The 20361-nt window shown below is 47.2% G+C and overlaps 1 protein-coding gene across 1 annotated transcript in view; it reads left to right on the forward strand.

The window, feature by feature from the left end:
• Window positions 1-20361, forward strand: part of ATP1A3 (ATPase Na+/K+ transporting subunit alpha 3) — a 103791-nt gene that overhangs the window by 78584 nt on the left and 4846 nt on the right. Inside the window, exons 13-22 of the mRNA XM_088453193.1 lie at window positions 573-748; window positions 3193-3329; window positions 5644-5794; window positions 7662-7830; window positions 7927-8081; window positions 8381-8504; window positions 8630-8775; window positions 9145-9275; window positions 12467-12568; window positions 13289-13380. Coding sequence (XP_088309319.1) covers window positions 573-748; window positions 3193-3329; window positions 5644-5794; window positions 7662-7830; window positions 7927-8081; window positions 8381-8504; window positions 8630-8775; window positions 9145-9275; window positions 12467-12568; window positions 13289-13380 — 1383 coding nt within the window. The remainder of the gene's footprint in view (window positions 1-572; window positions 749-3192; window positions 3330-5643; window positions 5795-7661; window positions 7831-7926; window positions 8082-8380; window positions 8505-8629; window positions 8776-9144; window positions 9276-12466; window positions 12569-13288; window positions 13381-20361) is intronic.

Genomic DNA, 20361 nt, shown 5'->3' on the forward strand with positions numbered 1-20361 from the left:
GTAAAGGGCGGTGTTTACACATAACCACAGGAAAAAAAGATTCCCTCCAGCTCACTGCAAATGAGAAATAGATTATAATGGTTATTAAAATTATTTTCCAGGGGTCCATGGCATATATGAATTATAGAGTGGCACATTCCCCCTATGGCCATTGTTAATCTGATTCGCAGTTCTGATCTCCTGAGGAGATCCAGACATATCCAAATCATGGTTCTGATCTTCCCGTGGCTAGGAATTCGGATTTTAAATCCGAATTTCGTGTTTTGGATTGCAAAAATTACATGATTTTAGCTGTTTTTAAAAATATTTTTTTTTATTAAAAAACCCAGATCCAAAACCAAAACACGAAGATGAATCCAGATTTAAGACCAAAACACGGGGGTCAGCGCACATCTCTACCTGTTATAACCTTTTTGCGTCACTCCTCCCTGTGCAGAATTCTCTGCCCCTTCCGAGGTGGCGGAGATCAGCTCTGTGATGTTTTGTAGCTGCTATATGTAATATGTGTTTCCATCGTCACAGCCTCAATGATTCCTCTCTCTATCTCCGCCCTCTATTCTTCCTCTCTCCAGGGTTCTGTCACTATTATTTCCCAGAGGAACTGCACCCTAAGGGCTTTGCTTTTGATACTGAGGACCTTAATTTCAGCACTGAAAACCTGTGCTTTGTGGGGCTGATGTCCATGATTGACCCACCCAGAGCAGCTGTACCAGACGCTGTGGGTAAATGCAGAAGTGCGGGTATCAAGGTGAGAGAGATCGGTTCATATCTATACCTGTATCTGTACATATATATACTGTATGTGTGTGTATGTATATATCTACACTATGTAGACAAAAGTGATTGGACACCCCTGCGCAAGTGAAATGAACACCATGCATACCATTACACATGGCACTTTCGACAAGAACACTTGGTAGGGAGCCCCATGCACTTGTAGTTCTATGGAAACAATAAATGTTTTATCAGGATGGCAATGCCACTAGTCATGTTTCCAGGGCGATGCTGGACTAGTATACAGAACATTTGGTAACCTGGATAGACTGACCAGATTAGAGTCCAGATCTTAACCCCATTGTGAACCTCAGGGATGAATTGGAGTGACGGGTGCGTTCTAGGCCAACTAGACCTTCTTCAGTGTCACAGTTAGTCTCTGTACATAAGGCAGAATGGCAAAACATACCGCCTGCTGCTGTCCAGGAACTTGTGGCCAGTTTGCCAAGAAGGGTATCTGCAGTAATCACTGCACGTGGTGCACCTACATAGTACTGACGTCAATATAATCTTGTTGATCTATTTGCTGTCAGTGTCCGATCACTTTTGTCTACATAGTGTATGTGTGTGTTTATGTAGCTGTATGATATATAGATATATTTCTATATCTATCTATTTAACTCAAAATAATGTGTTAAAGATAGGGGTCATTTTAATCATTTAAAGAGAGGTGGTAATTGTTTGCAATTTTGTACACAGTACAAAGGACCCCATCACAAAGTGACTGACAGGTTGTCAGCGTTTGAGGGTGGTAACGGGGAGTGGTCAGAAAAACACAAGCGTGCCACTCCATTTAAATACCGTTTTATGGGCGTGGATAAATTAGCCACTGCGAGTTCATGCGCAGCTCAACGTGTCAAAAGAGCTCTCAAGGCTGCTGCAGGTCAGACCTGCCGCAAAGGTAAGATGGCCGCCGATGTGCGCCAATGTTACCGATATTTACACAGGTATGAGTAATCGCACTGGGATAAGAAGGCCGCAGTGGGCGCCCTTATGCTGGGGTGATCTTTGCTAACATTAGCATATTTTCGCTGCTGTGTGTGTATAACATCGCAGCTGCGATCGCATTAGCGTCCATCTCTGAATCAGGCCCTTAGTGTAAACCCACAAACGCTGCGCCATACTTTGGCATACATTTAGCATCATTAGAGGGTACATGATTTATAACACAAAGATAAGAAACCCTGATCTGCCAAGGGTTCTTCCGGTAACAAGCCTACAGACTATCATCAGCTTTTGGTTAAAGGTTCAAACCTCCATCTCTAGGGATTTGGGTATTAATTTTGCTATAGCTATGGCATGGGCACTATGAGATATACATATTCCCGCCACATCACACCTTCATTCAGCAAGCACTGCCAGGCTTTTAGCCCGAATAGCCGCAGCTGCTAAAAAGACCATATTACCCCCAATGTATTCATAGTGAGGCTATTTTGTTAATATTATTTTAGATTAGCATTCTTATTCTAAATGGATGGAGGCCTGAGCTGAAAAGATTTTTGATATTTGGTTCCCCTATTTTGTTACCCACCTTCTCATGTAATTGAATACACTAGGCAAGCGGTCAAACTGACGTCTTGGTACAATTTGTAAACGTTGTCCAAAGGGTCTCGCCCTTTTTAGCACCTTTCAAAACCACTGTATTTTTTTTCACTCTGTATTAGAGATGTGCGCGGACCACCATTTTGGTTCGGATTCGGTTTTGTATTTTAAAAAAATTGATAAAAACAGCTGAAACCATGTGATTTGCACCTGTTTACATGCCATCTAATACCCGAGATTTGTTTTTTAAATCGGAGTTCTGAACCTACAGCAGACCTGAGCCGGGACTGGGTTCTATTCGGAAACCCCAAAATTAATTAGAGCCCAGACTCAGTTCTACTGGGATCCCCAAAAGTAATTAGAGCCGGGACTCGGTTCTACTTGGAACCCCAGAAGTAATCAGAGCCGGGACTCGGTTCTACTTGCAACCCCAGAAGTAATCAGAGCCGAGACTCGGTTCTACTTAGAGCCCCAGAAGTAATCAGAGCCGGGACTCAGTTCTACTTGGAACCCCAGAAGTAATCAGAGCCGAGACTCGGTTCTACTTGGAACCCCAGAAGTAATCAGAGCCGAGACTCGGTTCTACTTGGAACCCCAGAAGTAATCAGAGCCGGGGTTTGGTTCGATTCAGAACCCCAAAGTTCAGGTGTGTTCGTTTTTCAAGAAAACTGAACTGCTCTTCTCTGTTATTACCTAACCACAGTGTTGCCCTTACTATGTTATAGTTATTGTTACACTCCGCTCTACTTCCTCTCAAAGTTTGTTTAGAGTGATATGTTTCTTTACCTTTGTTTTATTGTATGTCTATATATAAAAAAGATACCCTGATCTATGACAGTAACACGCTGATTAGATATAATGTATTATGTCCTGCAGGTCATCATGGTGACTGGAGATCATCCAATCACAGCCAAGGCCATCGCTAAGGGCGTGGGGATTATCTCTGAGGGTAATGAGACGGTGGAGGACATTGCGGCCAGGCTCAACATTCCTGTCTCCCAGGTTAATCCCAGGTATGGGGAGTAAACGTTATAACCCGCAAGAATGAAAAGGGGATTGTGGGGGACAATGGGGGTTAGAAGGGGATCAAAATAACATAAACAAAGTGTGAGGACCAGGAATCCAGGGGCAACAGGTTTGGGAATAGGAATGCCATTACTAGCCATCTAACGTAACGGCAATGACGTCACTGAAACACAATCCTTATCCATCATTCAGTATAAAAACTTCCTTATCACTTTCCCCCTCATTTTCAGGAACTACAGGACACACTGTTTTAATTTGCACTCTCCCATTTGCTAGATCTGTTAATCGTTATTAGCATATTGGTTACGGCGAACGCTGGGTCGAGGGGTCTCTCTTCTCCCATCCCCCCCACCCCCCACTTACCCCAGCCACCATCCCCAACTCCCTTCTATCTTTCCCCCACAGTGGGAGCTGTTAGCAGAGGAATGCACATGTCAGTCTCAGGGGGATGTAGTCAGCATCCAGGCAGTTAGAATCCTGACAGATTGCGTAGGTAATTATTAGGGTCAGGGGGAGACTTAGGGTTAAACACTAAGGGGAGGGTTAGAGTTAGGCTGCGGGAGGGGGAGGTTGGGCTGCGGGACAGGAGGGTTAGGGTTAGACTGCAGATGGGGTGAATTAGGGTTAGGGGGTGGAGTAGGGTTAGGGTTATAATACTTCCAAAAACTTTTGGGATTCTGAGTGTCGGGATGTCGCTGCCGGTATTCTGACTGTCGGCATCCTGACTGTCAGGATCTCGTACCCAAACCTTCTCAAGACATGCCATCTTTGATTATTATATAGATTGTATGAACTTCATAAATATATGTTCTAAAGCAGGGGTAGGCAACCTCCGGCACTCCAGCTCTGGAACTACACATCCCAGCAGTGGCGTAACTATAGAAGGTGCAAGGGGTGCGCCTGCTATGGGGCCCGGCGGCTTAGGGGGCCTGCTACCCCAGCAAGCAAACCCCTGCATCCGGCCAAGTACAGCACCGATGTCATTTTTAATCAGGCGCCGGTCGTGAGCCAATAGGAACTCTCTAACCAGCAGCCAATCAGCAGTGGCTGCTGGTCCGCGAGTTCCGATTGGCTGGCAACCAGCGCCTGATTAAAAATTACATTGGCTCTCCTCTGATACGTCTCTTACTAGGAGCTGGGAGGACGCCTCCTCCCAGCTTCAGTGAGGAGAGAAGGAGCGGTTCGCCGGGCTTTCCGGTTGAGCTAAGTAGTGCAGGACTGGAGGGTGGTGGGGGCGATGGGGGCATAGGTAGACCCACACCTCAGGTTACACCCCTGCATCCCAGCATGCCTTGACAAAGTTTTTGAATGCCTTAACAGCAAAACTATGGCAGGGCATGCCACAGGTTGTCTAACCCTGTTCAATATTGACCTTGAGTCATATCCTGGTACATTGCTATTTTCACCATATAAGTTTCTGTTCCCATGCTTCAAAAGATAACATTAACTGTTTAGCCTACTTTTTCATGTGCATTGCTCAGAATATATTGTGGACGATCACACAATCTAATGCTTCTGTTTATGCTGGTGTTCCTGTAATCTCTTATTCTGAAGTGAAGAACTCCACAACTGCATGAATAAGGTCCCAAATTTTGACATCTAGGTTCTCGTTTAACTGATTTCCTGCTACCACAATGCACCCTCTGTTCTCTGTGTCCTCCAAATAAGAATACTTCAGTAGCAGCCTGTGCTAGCCCAACAAGGAAATACATTGATTTCCTGATTTATGGTCTCCAAGACACCTTTTATGCTGCCAATCACCATCGCCTCCACAATCAGTGTATTCCATCAGTAATTAAAAATAATTGAGACAACCTATTTCCCCTGAAAGTCTGTCATCATCGGCCCAAGCCTGCGTGGCCTCTCCGCAAAACTATGCCCAAAAATATATTAATTATCAAAATGATTACCATGTTCTACGGCTAATCAATATTCCAGACCAAGTTTAGAAATGATCCTACCATAGACACCGCACATATAAGCATGATCCCAGACACCATCTTCAAAAGGATGTCACCTTACTTCTAACCTTTCTTTATCATGTTCCTTTAGGTTATGGGTAGGTAGCTTCAGCTTCCCCAGTGGTTGTAGGACTACATGTCTTGAAGTTCCACTTGTATTTCCTCAATAGCTGGAGAACCTCAGGTTGTTTAAGTCTGCTTTAGGCTGAAAGTTGTTAAGCTTCTGAATACATGATAATACATAATAAAATGACAATGCAATGGTATAAAAATGTGGAATTGGCTGTCTACATATTCTGGATGTCCATGTGTAACTCATGTGTGTTTACTGCTTCACCAGGGACGCTAAGGCCTGTGTAATCCATGGGACAGACCTGAAAGACTATAGCAGTGAGCAAATTGACGAGATCCTGCAGAACCACACAGAGATTGTCTTTGCCCGCACATCGCCCCAGCAGAAACTCATCATCGTAGAAGGCTGCCAGCGCCAGGTGAGTGTGCTACTGTTCATAGATGATAACCACATTCAGTCAAGCTCAAGTGAAACGCGTGAAGGTGCTAACTAAACTAGATCCAGACTTATATCTCAGATACCCCTAATATACTATACACAGAGAATGACAGTGAGCTGTATTTACAACTGTATTTATATTTGGCATGCTTTACTAAATCTACTTAAATGAAGACTAATTTTTAAAAAAATTATCTTATAATGGAGAAATAACAAATTTGCCCTGATCTGATGTAGTCCATGTTATCCCGATATTTGATACCCAACACTTACAGTGGTCTCTGAATGATAACTTAGGGTCCCAGGGCTCGATTCAGACCCGCTCGCTAGATGCGTTCGCACGCAGCCATCAGCTGCCAAAGTAGGCAAATCTCGCAATCGTACCGAAAAGTATTAGCACGCCCACTATGTCTTGGCTTGCGATCACGTTGTGTATTTAGATGCCCACCAGCCTGTCTTAAGACGCCCACTTATACACGTCATCTCCAGGAAGTGTATGCAACCATCGGTAACATGGAGTACCATCGGAAGCGTACGCAGCACTTGTGGTTGGCCATACCCTACCGCAAGCACTGCGAGTGCTTCAGTGTGTAATTCAGTCATGTGACGTGTATTATAACGCTCAGTCTTAATTATGCACGGCATTAAGATGCTCAGACACGCCTGCGTTCGCACCACCACTCCCCCGTTTCCATCGACCAACCCCTGTCACCACCCAGAAATGGCTTGTCCTGTCACTCAGTCTAGCAAGCCATCTATGCTTAAGGGGTGATCCCTTCGCGATCGCATGGACTGGTTCGTGCACGCGCACTGCAAAGCGTACGCAGGCGAACATTGCAAACATCGGCTGGCTGCATGCGCATGCATCCTAGCGAGCGGGTCTGAATCGGGCCCCCAGTTATCAGCTTTTACGCACAATGATTTATACACATGATTATTCCATATACACACAATACACGTGATTATTTAGAACCATGGCTATTCCAACATCTCACTAGGGAATCCATACTGATTTCATCAGTATGTTTCCCCGACAAAATATAAAAAATAAGTTCTAAAAACTCATTAACTACTATAATGTTCCCTAATTTTTATAATGTGCACTAGGTACTCAAAATGGGGAATAATATTATTATTATTAGCACAGTATTTTGTGGCCATAATGTCGGTAACCAGTTCTAAATATAATATAAGAATATCTCCTCCCTTAAAATGAACATTATGGGCAATATGCACAGTTGCACAGCAGCTGATCGACACAATCTCTTAAGTTTTCCTATGTGAGTGTGTGCCCTGTTACTGCCCCTTCAATTGCAAGCAGAGATGCGTCACGCGCAGGACTAAGCGTCGCTTATAATTGCGTATGCTCGGTTCCGGAGCATGAGCAGTGGAAATAACATGCAAACAGGCGTACATTTAACTCTTCATCAGCACCCATGTTACCACAACTACATGCTACTTTCTCTAGCTTTCACTCTTTACTCCTGTAAAAAAAAAAAAACAGCAACTGGTACACTGAGGCTGGGTACACATTAGACGATACATCGTCCGATATATTGTTTCAACACGGATCGGAACGATATATCGGGCACAATATCTAATGTGTACCCGCAATTGCGCTCTCCCGCAGAATGTCAGCGATGTTCTGCTTATCAGATGTGACCACCCAGTGGCCGCCGGCATGCTTTTTAAATGTGGCCGTAAACGATATATTGCTCGGTTGCGTGATATACAGTTCAGTGCATGGACGACCGACGTATCATTATATCGGTCGTCCCATCGGCCGAGAAGCACATTGTTTTGATGTATACCTGGCCTTAGTCTCACTTGTGCACTTCTCTCCCCAGGGTGCCATTGTAGCTGTCACAGGCGATGGTGTAAATGACTCCCCTGCTCTGAAGAAGGCTGATATTGGTGTGGCGATGGGTATTGCAGGATCCGATGTCTCTAAACAGGCAGCTGATATGATTCTGCTGGATGATAATTTTGCCTCCATCGTTACTGGTGTGGAGGAAGGTAAGAAGAGACTGTAACAAATCACACCATAGCTTGGGGGGCAAGGGCTCATTACAGTAAGGTATTGTATGCATACATATGAATGTCTGTTCACAGGTCGCCTTATCTTTGACAACCTAAAGAAGTCCATTGCCTACACCCTGACCAGTAACATCCCAGAGATCACCCCCTTCCTGCTCTTCATTATGGCCAATATCCCTCTGCCCTTGGGCACCATCACCATTCTGTGCATTGATCTGGGTACTGACATGGTGAGTAGGAGAGAGAATGGTACCATGGTTTATGGGCTTAGGACCCCATAGAGAAGAGAATGAACAGAATGTTGAAATGGCCAATTACAGCTCAGAGAATATAAATCCTTATTGTTTTCAACTTTAAAAGGACCAGAAAGGTGAATTAAAAGTTTTTCAAATGATTTGATCATCAATTGGATGATATGATCTTAAGCGTTGTTACATGTATGGGCCTTGGTTGGCTATTCATGGGCTGGTGAAATTTACTACAGATATTACATAAGGAATTTCATATCATGACTATAACTTCTTTTTAGGTTCCTGCCATCTCCCTGGCATACGAAGCAGCCGAGAGCGACATTATGAAGCGTCAACCAAGAAACCCCCGTACAGACAAACTGGTGAACGAGAGATTGATCAGCATGGCGTACGGGCAAATTGGTGAGTGGAGTCATTGTATAAGGAGTTACTACAGACTTATACCTGTATCATACAGAAGAAGCTTTGTACCATTATAGTATCTCAGTGCTCACCATTGGTATCTTTGTACCCGTCTCTTAATTTAGGTATGATCCAGGCTCTCGGTGGCTTCTTCTCATACTTTGTCATTCTAGCAGAAAATGGTTTCTTGCCATCTCACTTGGTTGGTATTCGGCTAAATTGGGATGATAGAACCACGAATGACCTGGAAGACAGCTATGGCCAACAGTGGGTGAGTTGTGAGCCCTATGCTCAATAAATGTTTAAATGCAAATATCACCCCAAGCAGTGGATGTAACTCCTGTTACCTCCATCCCTGTAATACTTGATGGTCTTTACCTTTAGTACTGTGTCATTTTTTGTGGACTCCATGTCCACATCCAGGTTCTCCTCACTTGCTCTGTTATTAGTTCCACACATTTTCCATACAATCCATTGCTTTAGCTGTAACATACTTCTCTGTCCACTTGAAGTGTGTTCCAGGAGCTCTCACATAAGTGGGGATCTGGATGCATATGAGACTACATACAGTAGTAAAAGTTGTGGACAACCTGACTCTGCACCTTCAACAGTCTCTCATCTTTCTCTTCTTGTACTTTAGACATACGAGCAGCGCAAGATTGTGGAGTTCACATGTCACACAGCCTTCTTCGTCAGTATTGTGGTTGTACAGTGGGCCGATGTTATCATCTGCAAAACCAGGAGAAACTCTGTGTTCCAGCAGGGCATGAAGTAAGATATAGAGTTCCCTGATAGGAAACTACAGCGGTGTCCTCTTACACCTATACAGAGGGTTCCTCATAAATCTGATGGTGCTGCCGATTTCTGCTCGATGGTGCACCTTTGTGCTTAGTACGGCGGATTAGCATTAGTATCATTTTGCAGTAGCGGCTGTGACAAGTCGAAACGGGATGTAGTCAGCATCCCGGCGTGTTGGATGCCGACGGGTGAAATACCACCGCTGAAATCCCAACAGCGTCGGGATCCTGGCACCAGAATCCCGATCACCGGCATCCCGAAGGTAAGTATCGGGCATTAGGGAAAGGATTAGGGTGCGAGGTTAAGGTTAGACATTAGGGGGGAGGGTTAGGCACTAGGGGGGAGGGTTAGGTTTAGGGTGCGGGGAGGGGGAGATTAGGTTTAGGCACTAGGAAGGGAGGTTAGGATTAGGCACTAGGGAGGGAAGGTTAGGGTTAGGGGTAGGGATTAGTCAAACCCGCTTTCCTTATAGTTGTCGGGATGCAGCTGACGGTATTCTGACCAGCGGCATCCCGACTGCCGGGATATCATACCCAACCCATCGAAACTGCTACTGCACAGCGCCCCCACCTTTAAATCAGGTCCTAGCTACTTAAGATGAGTAGTTTTGTTGCAATGTGGCGCGAGGCACGGCGTGGCTCACTTGTGTCTGACCTCTGTTTTTTGCCTTTTTACCCAGATTGCATACTTTTTCCTGAATTTTGCATATTACTTTGCTTCTAGTGTACTAGGTAGTTAGGATTAGAATTTTTGTATGAAGTCCCAGATGTTGCAAAGTCCATGGTGTGCTGAATGGGGGTCCACAGTATGTGGTGCGATTTGAGGATAGGTGAAGGTGGAGATGTGATATGTCCAGAGACATTTTTAGACAACTACTACCTTGACAATTGCATGCATGCTGAAAATAGGTTGCGATATGCTTGTTAGGTCAACTTGTGGTTAAATCTAACACACGGGCAGCAAACAATGAACCACTTTTCACGTTTCAAATGTTTACTACATTTTGAGTGTGAATCCAAGTGCAGACCAGTCAGCTTTCCCTGACCGTCTTCCAGGGGCGTGCGTAATGACATACGCCGCCACTGGGAAGTCAGATGGTAAACCATGGTATCTAAGAAACCAACACCATGAAAACATAATGATTACACCTACACAGTGATATCACAGTGTACAATAGATGAGCCCATACATCGTACATATGAAGGTGAAGATAAATGACAAGAATACATATTTACACACTAAGGACCACATATAGAAATGTTCATGCATGTACAAACTACACAGATAGACTATATGTTAAAGAAAGAAAACAAATTATGCTATAGCGGGTACGGTACCTACAAACAAATAACCACATCAAAGCATGGGACAACAACGCTATAAACAAATATCAGATGTGTTGATGACTAACAAACAGATGAATAGAGAGACTGAAATGTCATATATATTAGATCACATGCTCTGGCCCCCTGAAATCGGTTTATTCCACACACATATACTGTATACCTGTGATGCCTGCCTCATATATGGGGAAACGCTGTGGAGGAGCCATTGAGCAGAATAGTAAAAATGCCTAGGATGTCTATGGGGGAAATTCAGCGTGATGATGAATAGTACCGGGAGGGAGCTCCCGCAGCTATTCAATTCAATGCGCTGTTTTTGCCTTGTTGGGAAGAAGGTAAGTCAGAGTATGCCGGTTCTCGTGACTTAACCTGGGTGTTAAGGCGCGGCAACCGGCATTCTCCAACTAAAGTACCGGGCGCGTGGCTGTTAGCGCCTCGCTAAGCCGGCAAACAGCTGCGCGCCTGGTACTTTTGTCGGTTTTCTCCTAGCATGCTGCGGGAAATCCTCCCTCCTGCAGCTATTCTCCATGGCACTGAATTGAATTCCCCCCTTAGAGTCTGCTCTGCCTTGCACTCTCAGCCGCAGCTCTGGTCCTGAGCAGTTACAGTCTCGTGAGATGTTGGCGTCAAATCTCGTGAGACTGTACTGCAGTGAAGCTCCTCGGCGGCTGCTCTAAGGGAACAACTGAGCATCCATCGAGGAGAACCGGAGCGCAGCTGCTGTGCTCCGTTTTTTTTGTACTAGTTGTGGGGACGCAATGTGGGGCCCATGTCGCCCTGCTTATAATCCGACCATGCGTGTGATGGCAGAAACTAATGGCCACCGGCAGGGATGGAACTAAACATGTGGAAGGAAGAAGAAGAAGAAACACACACAAACACAGGGAGGACATACAAACTCCAGACAGATAGGGCCCTGTTCGGGAATTGAACTCATGACCTCAGCACCATTAGATGACAATATTGAACACTGTGCAACCATGCTGTCAAAATGGTTTAATGATTAGTTACCATTAAAGCGAAGGAAATCTGTGCATAAAGTGCACACAACCAGTACACACAACCACATGGAGTACTGTAAATAACAGACCAAAGTCACCAGTAAGGTATATATAACCAATGTTTACAAATTCTAAAAATAAAAAGTAGAAGTGTTGCCCATAGCAACCAGATTATATGCTCATTTATCTAGTATATTTTAGGAAATTACAGCTAGAATCTGATTGCTGGTTGCTATGGGCAACACCTCCAATTTTCTTTTGTAGAAGTTTTAGAAAATACACCCCTAAACGTGTCAGCCTGTCCATTGACAATGTTTCTATGAGAACTCAGAACTAGTCATTTGGTGACATTAAGGGCAAAATTTACTAAGCGGCAGGTTCTAAACCATGGCGGTTTGGCAGCAGTTTTGCTATCCACCGATTTACTAAGGCCATAACCGCTGCAAAACCACAGTCAAAACACATTTTAGAATAGAATAGGGCTGTCATTTAGTAACCGCTGCAAAACCACCACCAAACCCCTAGGGTTTAGAACCCGCCATCAAAACGGCGGGGTTTAGAACCCGCCATCAAACCGCCACCAAACCGCCGGAGTTTAGAACCCGCTGTCAAACCGCCACCAAACCGCTGGGGTTTAGAACCCGCCGTCAAACCGCCGGGGTTTAGAACCCGTCGCTTAGTAAATTTTGCCCTAAATATTGAAATGTCTTCACATCAGTATATGAAAGTAGATTTCCAGGATTGCTTTGTATATCCTAAATATAAGTAAACTCAAATTTTAACCTCTTTATCCTCCATTCTTGTCTCCATCACATTTCAGGAATAAGATCCTTATTTTTGGCCTGTTCGAAGAAACAGCTCTGGCTGCATTCTTGTCGTACTGCCCTGGAATGGACATTGCACTGAGAATGTACCCATTGAAGTAAGTACGGGAGAGCGACCTGTGTATGGGCACAGGTGGGTTGGAGGGGGGTGCAGTCCAGGACCACTCCTGCCATGGTGCTGTCAATAACACTGGGTAGGTTAAAAATAAAATCTGTGGAACATTGATTTCTAAACTATTATTATGCCTTCAAGAAAAAGTCAGGAATGTTGGGAGTGTCTGTACCTGTGTGGACGTCAGTGTAACAAATCAACTATATTTATTATTCATTTATATTACCATATTGGCAACATTATAAACGTAGATTAAGACCCCATTCAAAATATTTTAAATAAAAAACTAAATCCCTTTTAAGATTACGGTTAAGTATGTTTAATACAGTTGACGTTATATGTTTATCATTCACAAATACCCAGACAAAGATTAGGGGGCTTATGTAATAGGTTGCAAGCTGCAGCCACTGCTGGTACTCCTGAGAGTTTTCCCATATTTTTAAAGTGGCAATCATTTTAAAGGCAAAACCAGCTTGGTTTTGCCTTTAAAATAATTGCCGCTTTAAAAATACGGGAAGACTCGCAGGAGTTTCCGCAGCGGCTGCAGCTCGCAACCTATTACATAAGCCCCATAATCCTTATTTTAACTTCTAAAATATTGATACAAGTTACTTGAGTGAGCTCTTTCTTAGGCTCTGCTGCAACTTTTTGAAACTTAGAGACGGTCCAGTGAACTGATAAATATTTTCTTTAACTTTCCACATAGGCCCAGTTGGTGGTTCTGTGCCTTCCCATACAGCTTCCTCATCTTTATATATGATGAGATCCGGAAACTAATCCTTAGAAGACACCCAGGAGGTAAGTGAGCGCATGATACCATTACAAGCCTGCAGTCCTGGTTAGGGGATTGATGACGTCACAATGAAAACATACCAAAGAAAGGTTAAATTTAGGGATGACCTGACATATGTGTTATGAAAGATACAGGTCTCCATTAGCACAGTAAAAGATACAGGACAATGTAAAAGGGTGCTATTTGTCAAAAGTGATCCTTCCCGACAATAACCACTAAGAGGCCATGTTAGTTGATAGAGGGGCCTCCGCTCAGGGCCGTAGCCCCATTACTATTGAGGAGGCATGTCCACTCCCCCTTAGAAAAAAATTGACTATGGAGGAGGCGTGGCCTAATCACGGGAGGCATGTCCACTCCCTCTTAGAAGAAAAATTTTAAAAACCCTATTTACAGCGCCACAAAGTGGCTCTATCCACTGGGGAGGGGGCGCGGTGAGCCCCTCAGCCCTGCGCAAATCCAGGGGGGGTGCGATCAGTGTGATCACTTACCCCCATAGGCAGAGAGCAGAATTCTGCTCAGCAAGCAGTCTCCTACTGCAGCCCAGCACACAGCAGCGTGTGCTGGGCTGCTGACAGGTAAGAGGGAGGGGGGACATCGTCGAGCCTGGGCAATTACCACCTGCCCCCCCCATCTCAGCGCCCTACCTCAGATCTTTGAGGGTGCCCATGTGGTTATTGAAGCCAGGATCGATGAGATAATAATTTCTGAAATGCATTGGTATTCTCTCATACCTGATCACCAGGCATCACATAATTGAGGGAACTCTCCTTTTGGGGATGCCAGAATGGGGGAGAAAAGCATTAAAATGCTCTCTTTCTCATTTTCTGACCTTTCAAAAACAGGACATTTGTACTTACCAGTAAAATCCATTTCTCTGAATCCATGGAGGACACTAGAGTTAAACTGGTGTAAAGTGGAGTCTGGCACTTTAAATTTGAAGATTTTAAATTGACTGCTCCCCTCCTAAACCCCCGCCTGGCCCAGTTAAGTTTAACAAAGCCTAAGTAAAGTTGGAGAGGAGTTAGGAACAAAAAAACAAGAGCCCCCCTAACCTAAGGGACACCAGGTCCCCAAACTGAGGAAAACACACCTCAACAATGTGCATGGCAACAGTCAACCCGCAAACAAGCATAACTCAAACAGATAGAAGAGAAGTAGAACACAGCAGTCCAGGGAGGGCAACCAGTGTCCCCCATGGATTATGAGAAATGTATTTTACTGGTAAGTACAAAAATTCTGTTTTCTCCATCATCCACTGGGGACACTAGAATTACGCTGGAGACATCTCAAAGCAGGCCTCACTGGAGGGAGCACACTGTGGCTGCTTAAAGCACCCTGAGCCCAAAAACATGCACAGAAGACCAGGTGGCAGCCCAACACAGCTGAGCAACAGAGGTCCCGTGAAGCACAGCCCAAGAAGCGCCCACCAAACGAGTGGAATGAACCAAAATCCTGGAGAGCACTTGATGGCCACCAGCAGCATAAGCTTGTCAAATAACCGCTTGAAAACACCTAGCCACTGGAGGTTTGGCACGTAGATCTGCCCAGTCACCATGGAATACCAAATAGGGAGAATGACATGACAAGGCATTTAACTTTGACTCTCTCCTGGCAGAGGCAAGAGCCAGATTAAGCACTGTTTTTCAAGTTAAGTACTTCAACTTGACCAAGTCAAGTGGTTCAAACAAATCTGATGGTAAGAAGTCCAGTATAATATTCAGGTCCTACGGAACGGTGGGAGGAAGAAACAGGGTTTGCAGGCCCATCAGATGCGAAGATAAAGCTGTGCCAAGACCGCCTTGCGAGTCTGTAATAACGTTCTCAGGACTACCTTTTGCTCTCAAAATCGCGCCTCAACAGCCATGCCATCAAATATAGACGAGGTAAGCTGGATGGACTAATGGTCCTTGTCGAAGTAGATATGGGCAAAGTAGAAGAGGCCACTGGGTGTCTATTAGAACATCTGAGTATCACACTCCGCTTAACCAATCTGGAGCCACCAGGATTCCTGTTGCCTGCTCCCATTTCATGCGTTTGAGAACCCGAAGGAGGAGCGTAAACAAATAAATCAGGCGAAAGGACCATGGCAGAGAGAGTGTCTACTGCCAGAACTGCGGGGTTCCTTGTTCTTGAACAATAAAGAGGAACCTTGTGGTTGAGACTAGACGCCATGATATCGACTTTCGGAAGTCCTCAACTCGCTACCAGAGCCTAGAACACTTCCAGATGAAGTGACCACTCACTGGGATAAAGATCCTGACAGCTGGGAGTACTCCTGACCCTGGCATTGGAACAGGCCTGAAGCCAAACTGTTTGAAATTTTTCAAGACGCTTCACCCAACACCCCTGTCTACCGTCAGGGTTGGGTACGGAATGCCGGCGTTCAGGATCCCGGCGGTCAGATTACCGATGCCGGCATCCTGTGTAAAAAATATGAGATATGGTAAGAACTTACCCTTGTTATCTCTATTTCTACGAAGTCCATAGGGTTCCACAGGATACCTTGGGGTATAGGTGTGACGTCAGTCGCAGGGCACCAAAGAGTTAAGCTTTCAGCCTCCCAGGATGCACTAGGTCCCCCTCCTATACCCCGCCCCCGGGCCAAGGCACCTCAGTTAGTTACCAAGCCATAGGCCGGAGGAGGAGAAGGAAGAGAGAGAACAAAGATCTGGACACATACAAGAATCACATTCTCACCAGAGGGAGACGGAAAACCGGTGACCAGAGCAAAGCCCATCTGCAGCACAGGTGCGACAGGGCGGGAGTCCTGTGGAACCCTATGGACTTCGTAGAAATAGAGATAACAAGGGTAAGTTCTTACCATATCTCATATTTTCTACTTCAGGGTCCATAGGGTATCCACAGGATACCTTGGGGATGTTCCAAAGCAGTATCCTTTAAGGGTGGGGACGCTCCTGTGCAGAAAGGAGAATCCGCCGCCCGAAGGAAGCATCCTGAGAGGCGAAGGTGTCAAACCTGTAATACCTCACGAAGGTATGGACAGAAGACCACGTAGCAGCCTTGCAGATCTGAACTGCCGAGGCACCACGTCGAGCTGCCCACGAAGGACCCACAGACCTAGTGGAATGAGCCTTCAGAGAAGGAGGGACCGGTAGGCCTTTATGAAGATAAGCTTCAGAAATAGCCATACGGATCCAGGCTGCCAAAGTTTGCTTTGAAGCAGGCCAACCCTTTTTACAGAAGCCATAGAGGACAACAAAGCGTCCGACTTCCTAAACGAAGAAGTGCGGTCAACATAAGTCCTTAAGGCCCGCACAACATCCAAAGAGGCCTCACCCACGGAAAGACCCGGTGAGTTAAAGGCCGGAACAACTATTTCCTCGTTAACATGAAACTGGGAAACAACTTTGGGAAGAAACTCGGGCCGAGTGCGGAGCACTGCCCTGTTCCCATGAAAAACCAAGAAAGGGGGTCTACAAGAAAGAGCCCCTAACTCAGAAACACGTCTGGCCGAAGCAACGACCAGAAGGAAAACAGTCTTAGCTGTTAGCCATTTAATATCCACTGAGCCCAGTGGTTCAAACGGCGGTCCTTGGAGAGCCCTCAGGACCACAGCCAAATCCCAAGGCGCCACAGGTGGAACAAAGGGCGGCTGAATACGGAGAACACCTTGCATAAAGGTGCGCACATCCGGGATTGTAGCAATCCTACGGTGAAACCAGACAGATAGGGCCGAAACCTGTACCTTCAAAGAAGCAAGGCGAAGCCCATGATCTAGTCCCGCTTGCAGGAAGGCGAGAATCCGAGACAGACGAAACTCCCGCGGTGCATAACCTCTCGGTCGACACCACTGGAAGAACATATGCCACACGCGATGGTATATCCTCGCGGAAGACGGTTTCCGAGCTCGTAACATGGTACGCACCACAGAGCTGGAAAACCCCCGGGACCTCAGCATGGCCGTCTCAACAGCCACGCCGCCAAAGACAGCCGAGTCAGGTCCGGGTGAAGACAAGGACCCTGAGACAGAAGGTCCGGTCGTAGCGGCAACCGCAGAGGACTGTCCACGGACAGACCCTGAAGGTCTGAGAACCAGTGCCGTCTGGGCCACGCGGGAGCTATCAACAGGAGCGTCCCTCCTTCCTGTTTGAATTTCCGGATTACCCGTGGAAGAAGGGAGACCGGAGGGAACAGGTATGCGAACCTGAACGTCCACCGGACGGACAGAGCATCCACCAGAGACGCCCCTTCGTCTCTTGTGCGAGACCCGTACACCGGCAACTTGTTGTTGTGCCGGGACGCCATGAGGTCGATTTCTGGAAGACCCCACCTGTCCACCAGTAGTTGAAAAACGTCCGGGTGCAGGGACCATTCCCCTGGATGAACGTCCTGGCGACTTAGAAAGTCCGCCTCCCAATTTAGCACTCCCGGGATGAAGACCGCTGATATGGCCGGAAGATTGCGCTCCGCCCAAACCAGGATCCGAGAGACCTCTACGAGAGCCGCCCGACTGCGAGTTCCTCCTTGCCTGTTTATGTAGGCCACGGTGGTAGCATTGTCCGACTGGACCTGCACCGGGTGACCCTGGAGAAACCGCTGTGCCTGCAGGAGAGCATTGAAGACCGCACGGAGTTCCAAGATATTTATTGGAAGCTCCGCTTCTGTCGGCGTCCACCTGCCCTGGAACAAGTGTGGACCCGAAACTGCTCCCCAGCCCCGAAGACTGGCGTCCGTTGTCAACAGGACCCAATTTGGAACCCAGAACGGACGTCCCTTGTTGAGGTGGGTCGTCTTTAACCACCACGCAAGGGACAGGCGAACCTCCGGGGTGAGCACAATCGTCTGGAACTTCAGAGACTGAGGCAGCCCGTTCCACTTGGACAGGATCAGGTGCTGCAGAGGTCTGGAGTGAAACTGGGCGTATTCCACCATGTCGAACACCGACACCATGGAGCCCAGTAACCTCATCGCCGAGTGTAAGGACACCCGGCGGCTGTGCAGACAACTGCGCACCCTTGACTGTAAAGCAGAGATCTTGTCCTCCGTCACGAAGATCCTTTGCTGTCCCGAGTCCAATAAGGCTCCAAGATGCAGAATCCTCCGAGACGGGATTAGAGTGGACTTCTGCCAGTTGATTAGCCAGCCGTGCCGTTGCAGCAGTGCAATGGTCAGGTCCAAGTGGTGTAACAGGAGCTCTGGAGATCCTGCCACCAATAACAGGTCGTCCAAGTACGGCAACATGCGGACTCCTTGCAGCCGCAGAGAAGCCGCCATGACCGCCATCACCTTGGTGAAAACACGTGGTGCTGTCGCCAGGCCAAAAGGTAACGCCCGAAACTGGAAGTGGTCGCTGCGGATTGCAAACCGAAGGAACTCTTGATGGCGCAAAAGAATAGGGACATGCAGGTAAGCGTCCTGTATGTCCAATGACACCATGTAGTCCCCAGGTTCCAGCGCCAGAATGATGGACCGTAGGGTCTCCATCCGAAACTTCGGGACCCGCAAAGACTTGTTGAGTGCTTTGAGGTTGAGAATCGGACGATATGACCCATTGGGTTTCTGTATCAAAAATAGATTTGAATAGAAACCCTGGCCCCTCTGGGAGAATGGAACAGGCACTATAACTCCAGCCTGGAGCATAGTGTGCAATACCTTCCGCAGCTCCGTAGCCTTGTTCCGGTCTGATGGTAGACCCGTGGTGAAGAATCGAGCCGGGGGTCTGTGCCGGAAGGAGAGGGCGTACCCGTGGGAGACCACCTCCAGAACCCAAGTGTCTGTCGTAGTGAACGACCAACACCGGGAGAACTGCAGCAGGCGGCCTCCCACCCTGGGATCCCCCAAGGGGAGACCCGGACCGTCAGGCCGCAGGCTTGTCATCTGGCTTGGGGGCCGGACGTCTGGTACTCCATGCCTGTTTCCGGGGCTTGACCGATTTCTTAGGGCCAGCCTGTCGAGGAAACGACTGTGGTTTGGGCCTGCCCTGGGCCCTAGATGACCGAAAGGACAATGGTCCAGAACCAGAAGGAGCAGCGGCCGACGGGAGACAAGCAGATTTGGCTGCCGCCAGCGTGGCCACAATCTTATCCAGATCCGGACCGAAGAGAACTTCTCCGGTAAACGGCAACGCTTCCAGACCTTTCTTGGAATCTGCGTCCGCCTTCCAGGATCGCAGCCACAAGGTGCGACGAGCAGCTACCGCTGCTGAAGAAATTCTAGACACCAGAGTACTAATGTCTAGAGCCGCCTCGTTGATGTAGGTGGCCGAATCACGGAGATTGCCAATCAACTCCGCCTGTTCGGCCGGACAGTCGGATTCAAAAGAAGCCTCTAATGAATCCGCCCAGCGCTCCATCGCTCTGGCAACCCAGCAAATGGCCATAGCCGGCCGTGCTGCCCCCCCTGCAAGGGAATAAGCGGACTTCAGGCAGATTTCTACCTTGCGGTCCGTAGCATCCTTAAGGGAGGACATGGATGGCATCGGCAATGTGGCACTACGGACAAGACGGGTCACGTGAGAATCCACCTGTGGAGGGGATTCCCACTTAGCAAAATAATTATCCGCGAACGGATAAGCCACCGCCAGGCGTCTCTGCGGCTGGTATCTTTTGCCAGGTTGTTTCCACGCCTCCTCTAAATGGTCCACCAACTGACCCGAAAGAGGAAAGACTGTGGCATCGCCCTTCACATCTTTGAAAAAGGCATACTTAGATTTAGCCGCTGGGGGAACTTCGTCCTCAATCACCAAGGCTGTGCGGACCGCCCGAATAAGTCCAGGAATATATACTTTGGACTTAGCATCAGCGTCCTTAGTATGGAGAGGTTCCTGATCGTAAGGATCCAGAATCTCCCCATCATCAGACGTCCCTTCGTCATCCTCATAAGGAGCGGACAGAGACGCCACCGGCCTTTTATGAGGCCGCATCACAGACTCCCCTTGCAACACATCCGACAAGTGCTGTACAGAACTCGTCAGGGAGTTAACCCACGCTGGCTCCTGAGAACCCGGGAGCGGGGAAATAGGGAGA

Source organism: Taudactylus pleione, unplaced genomic scaffold (assembly GCF_031769625.1).
Source record: "Taudactylus pleione unplaced genomic scaffold, aTauple2 ptg000572l, whole genome shotgun sequence".
Taxonomy (NCBI): domain Eukaryota; kingdom Metazoa; phylum Chordata; class Amphibia; order Anura; family Myobatrachidae; genus Taudactylus; species Taudactylus pleione.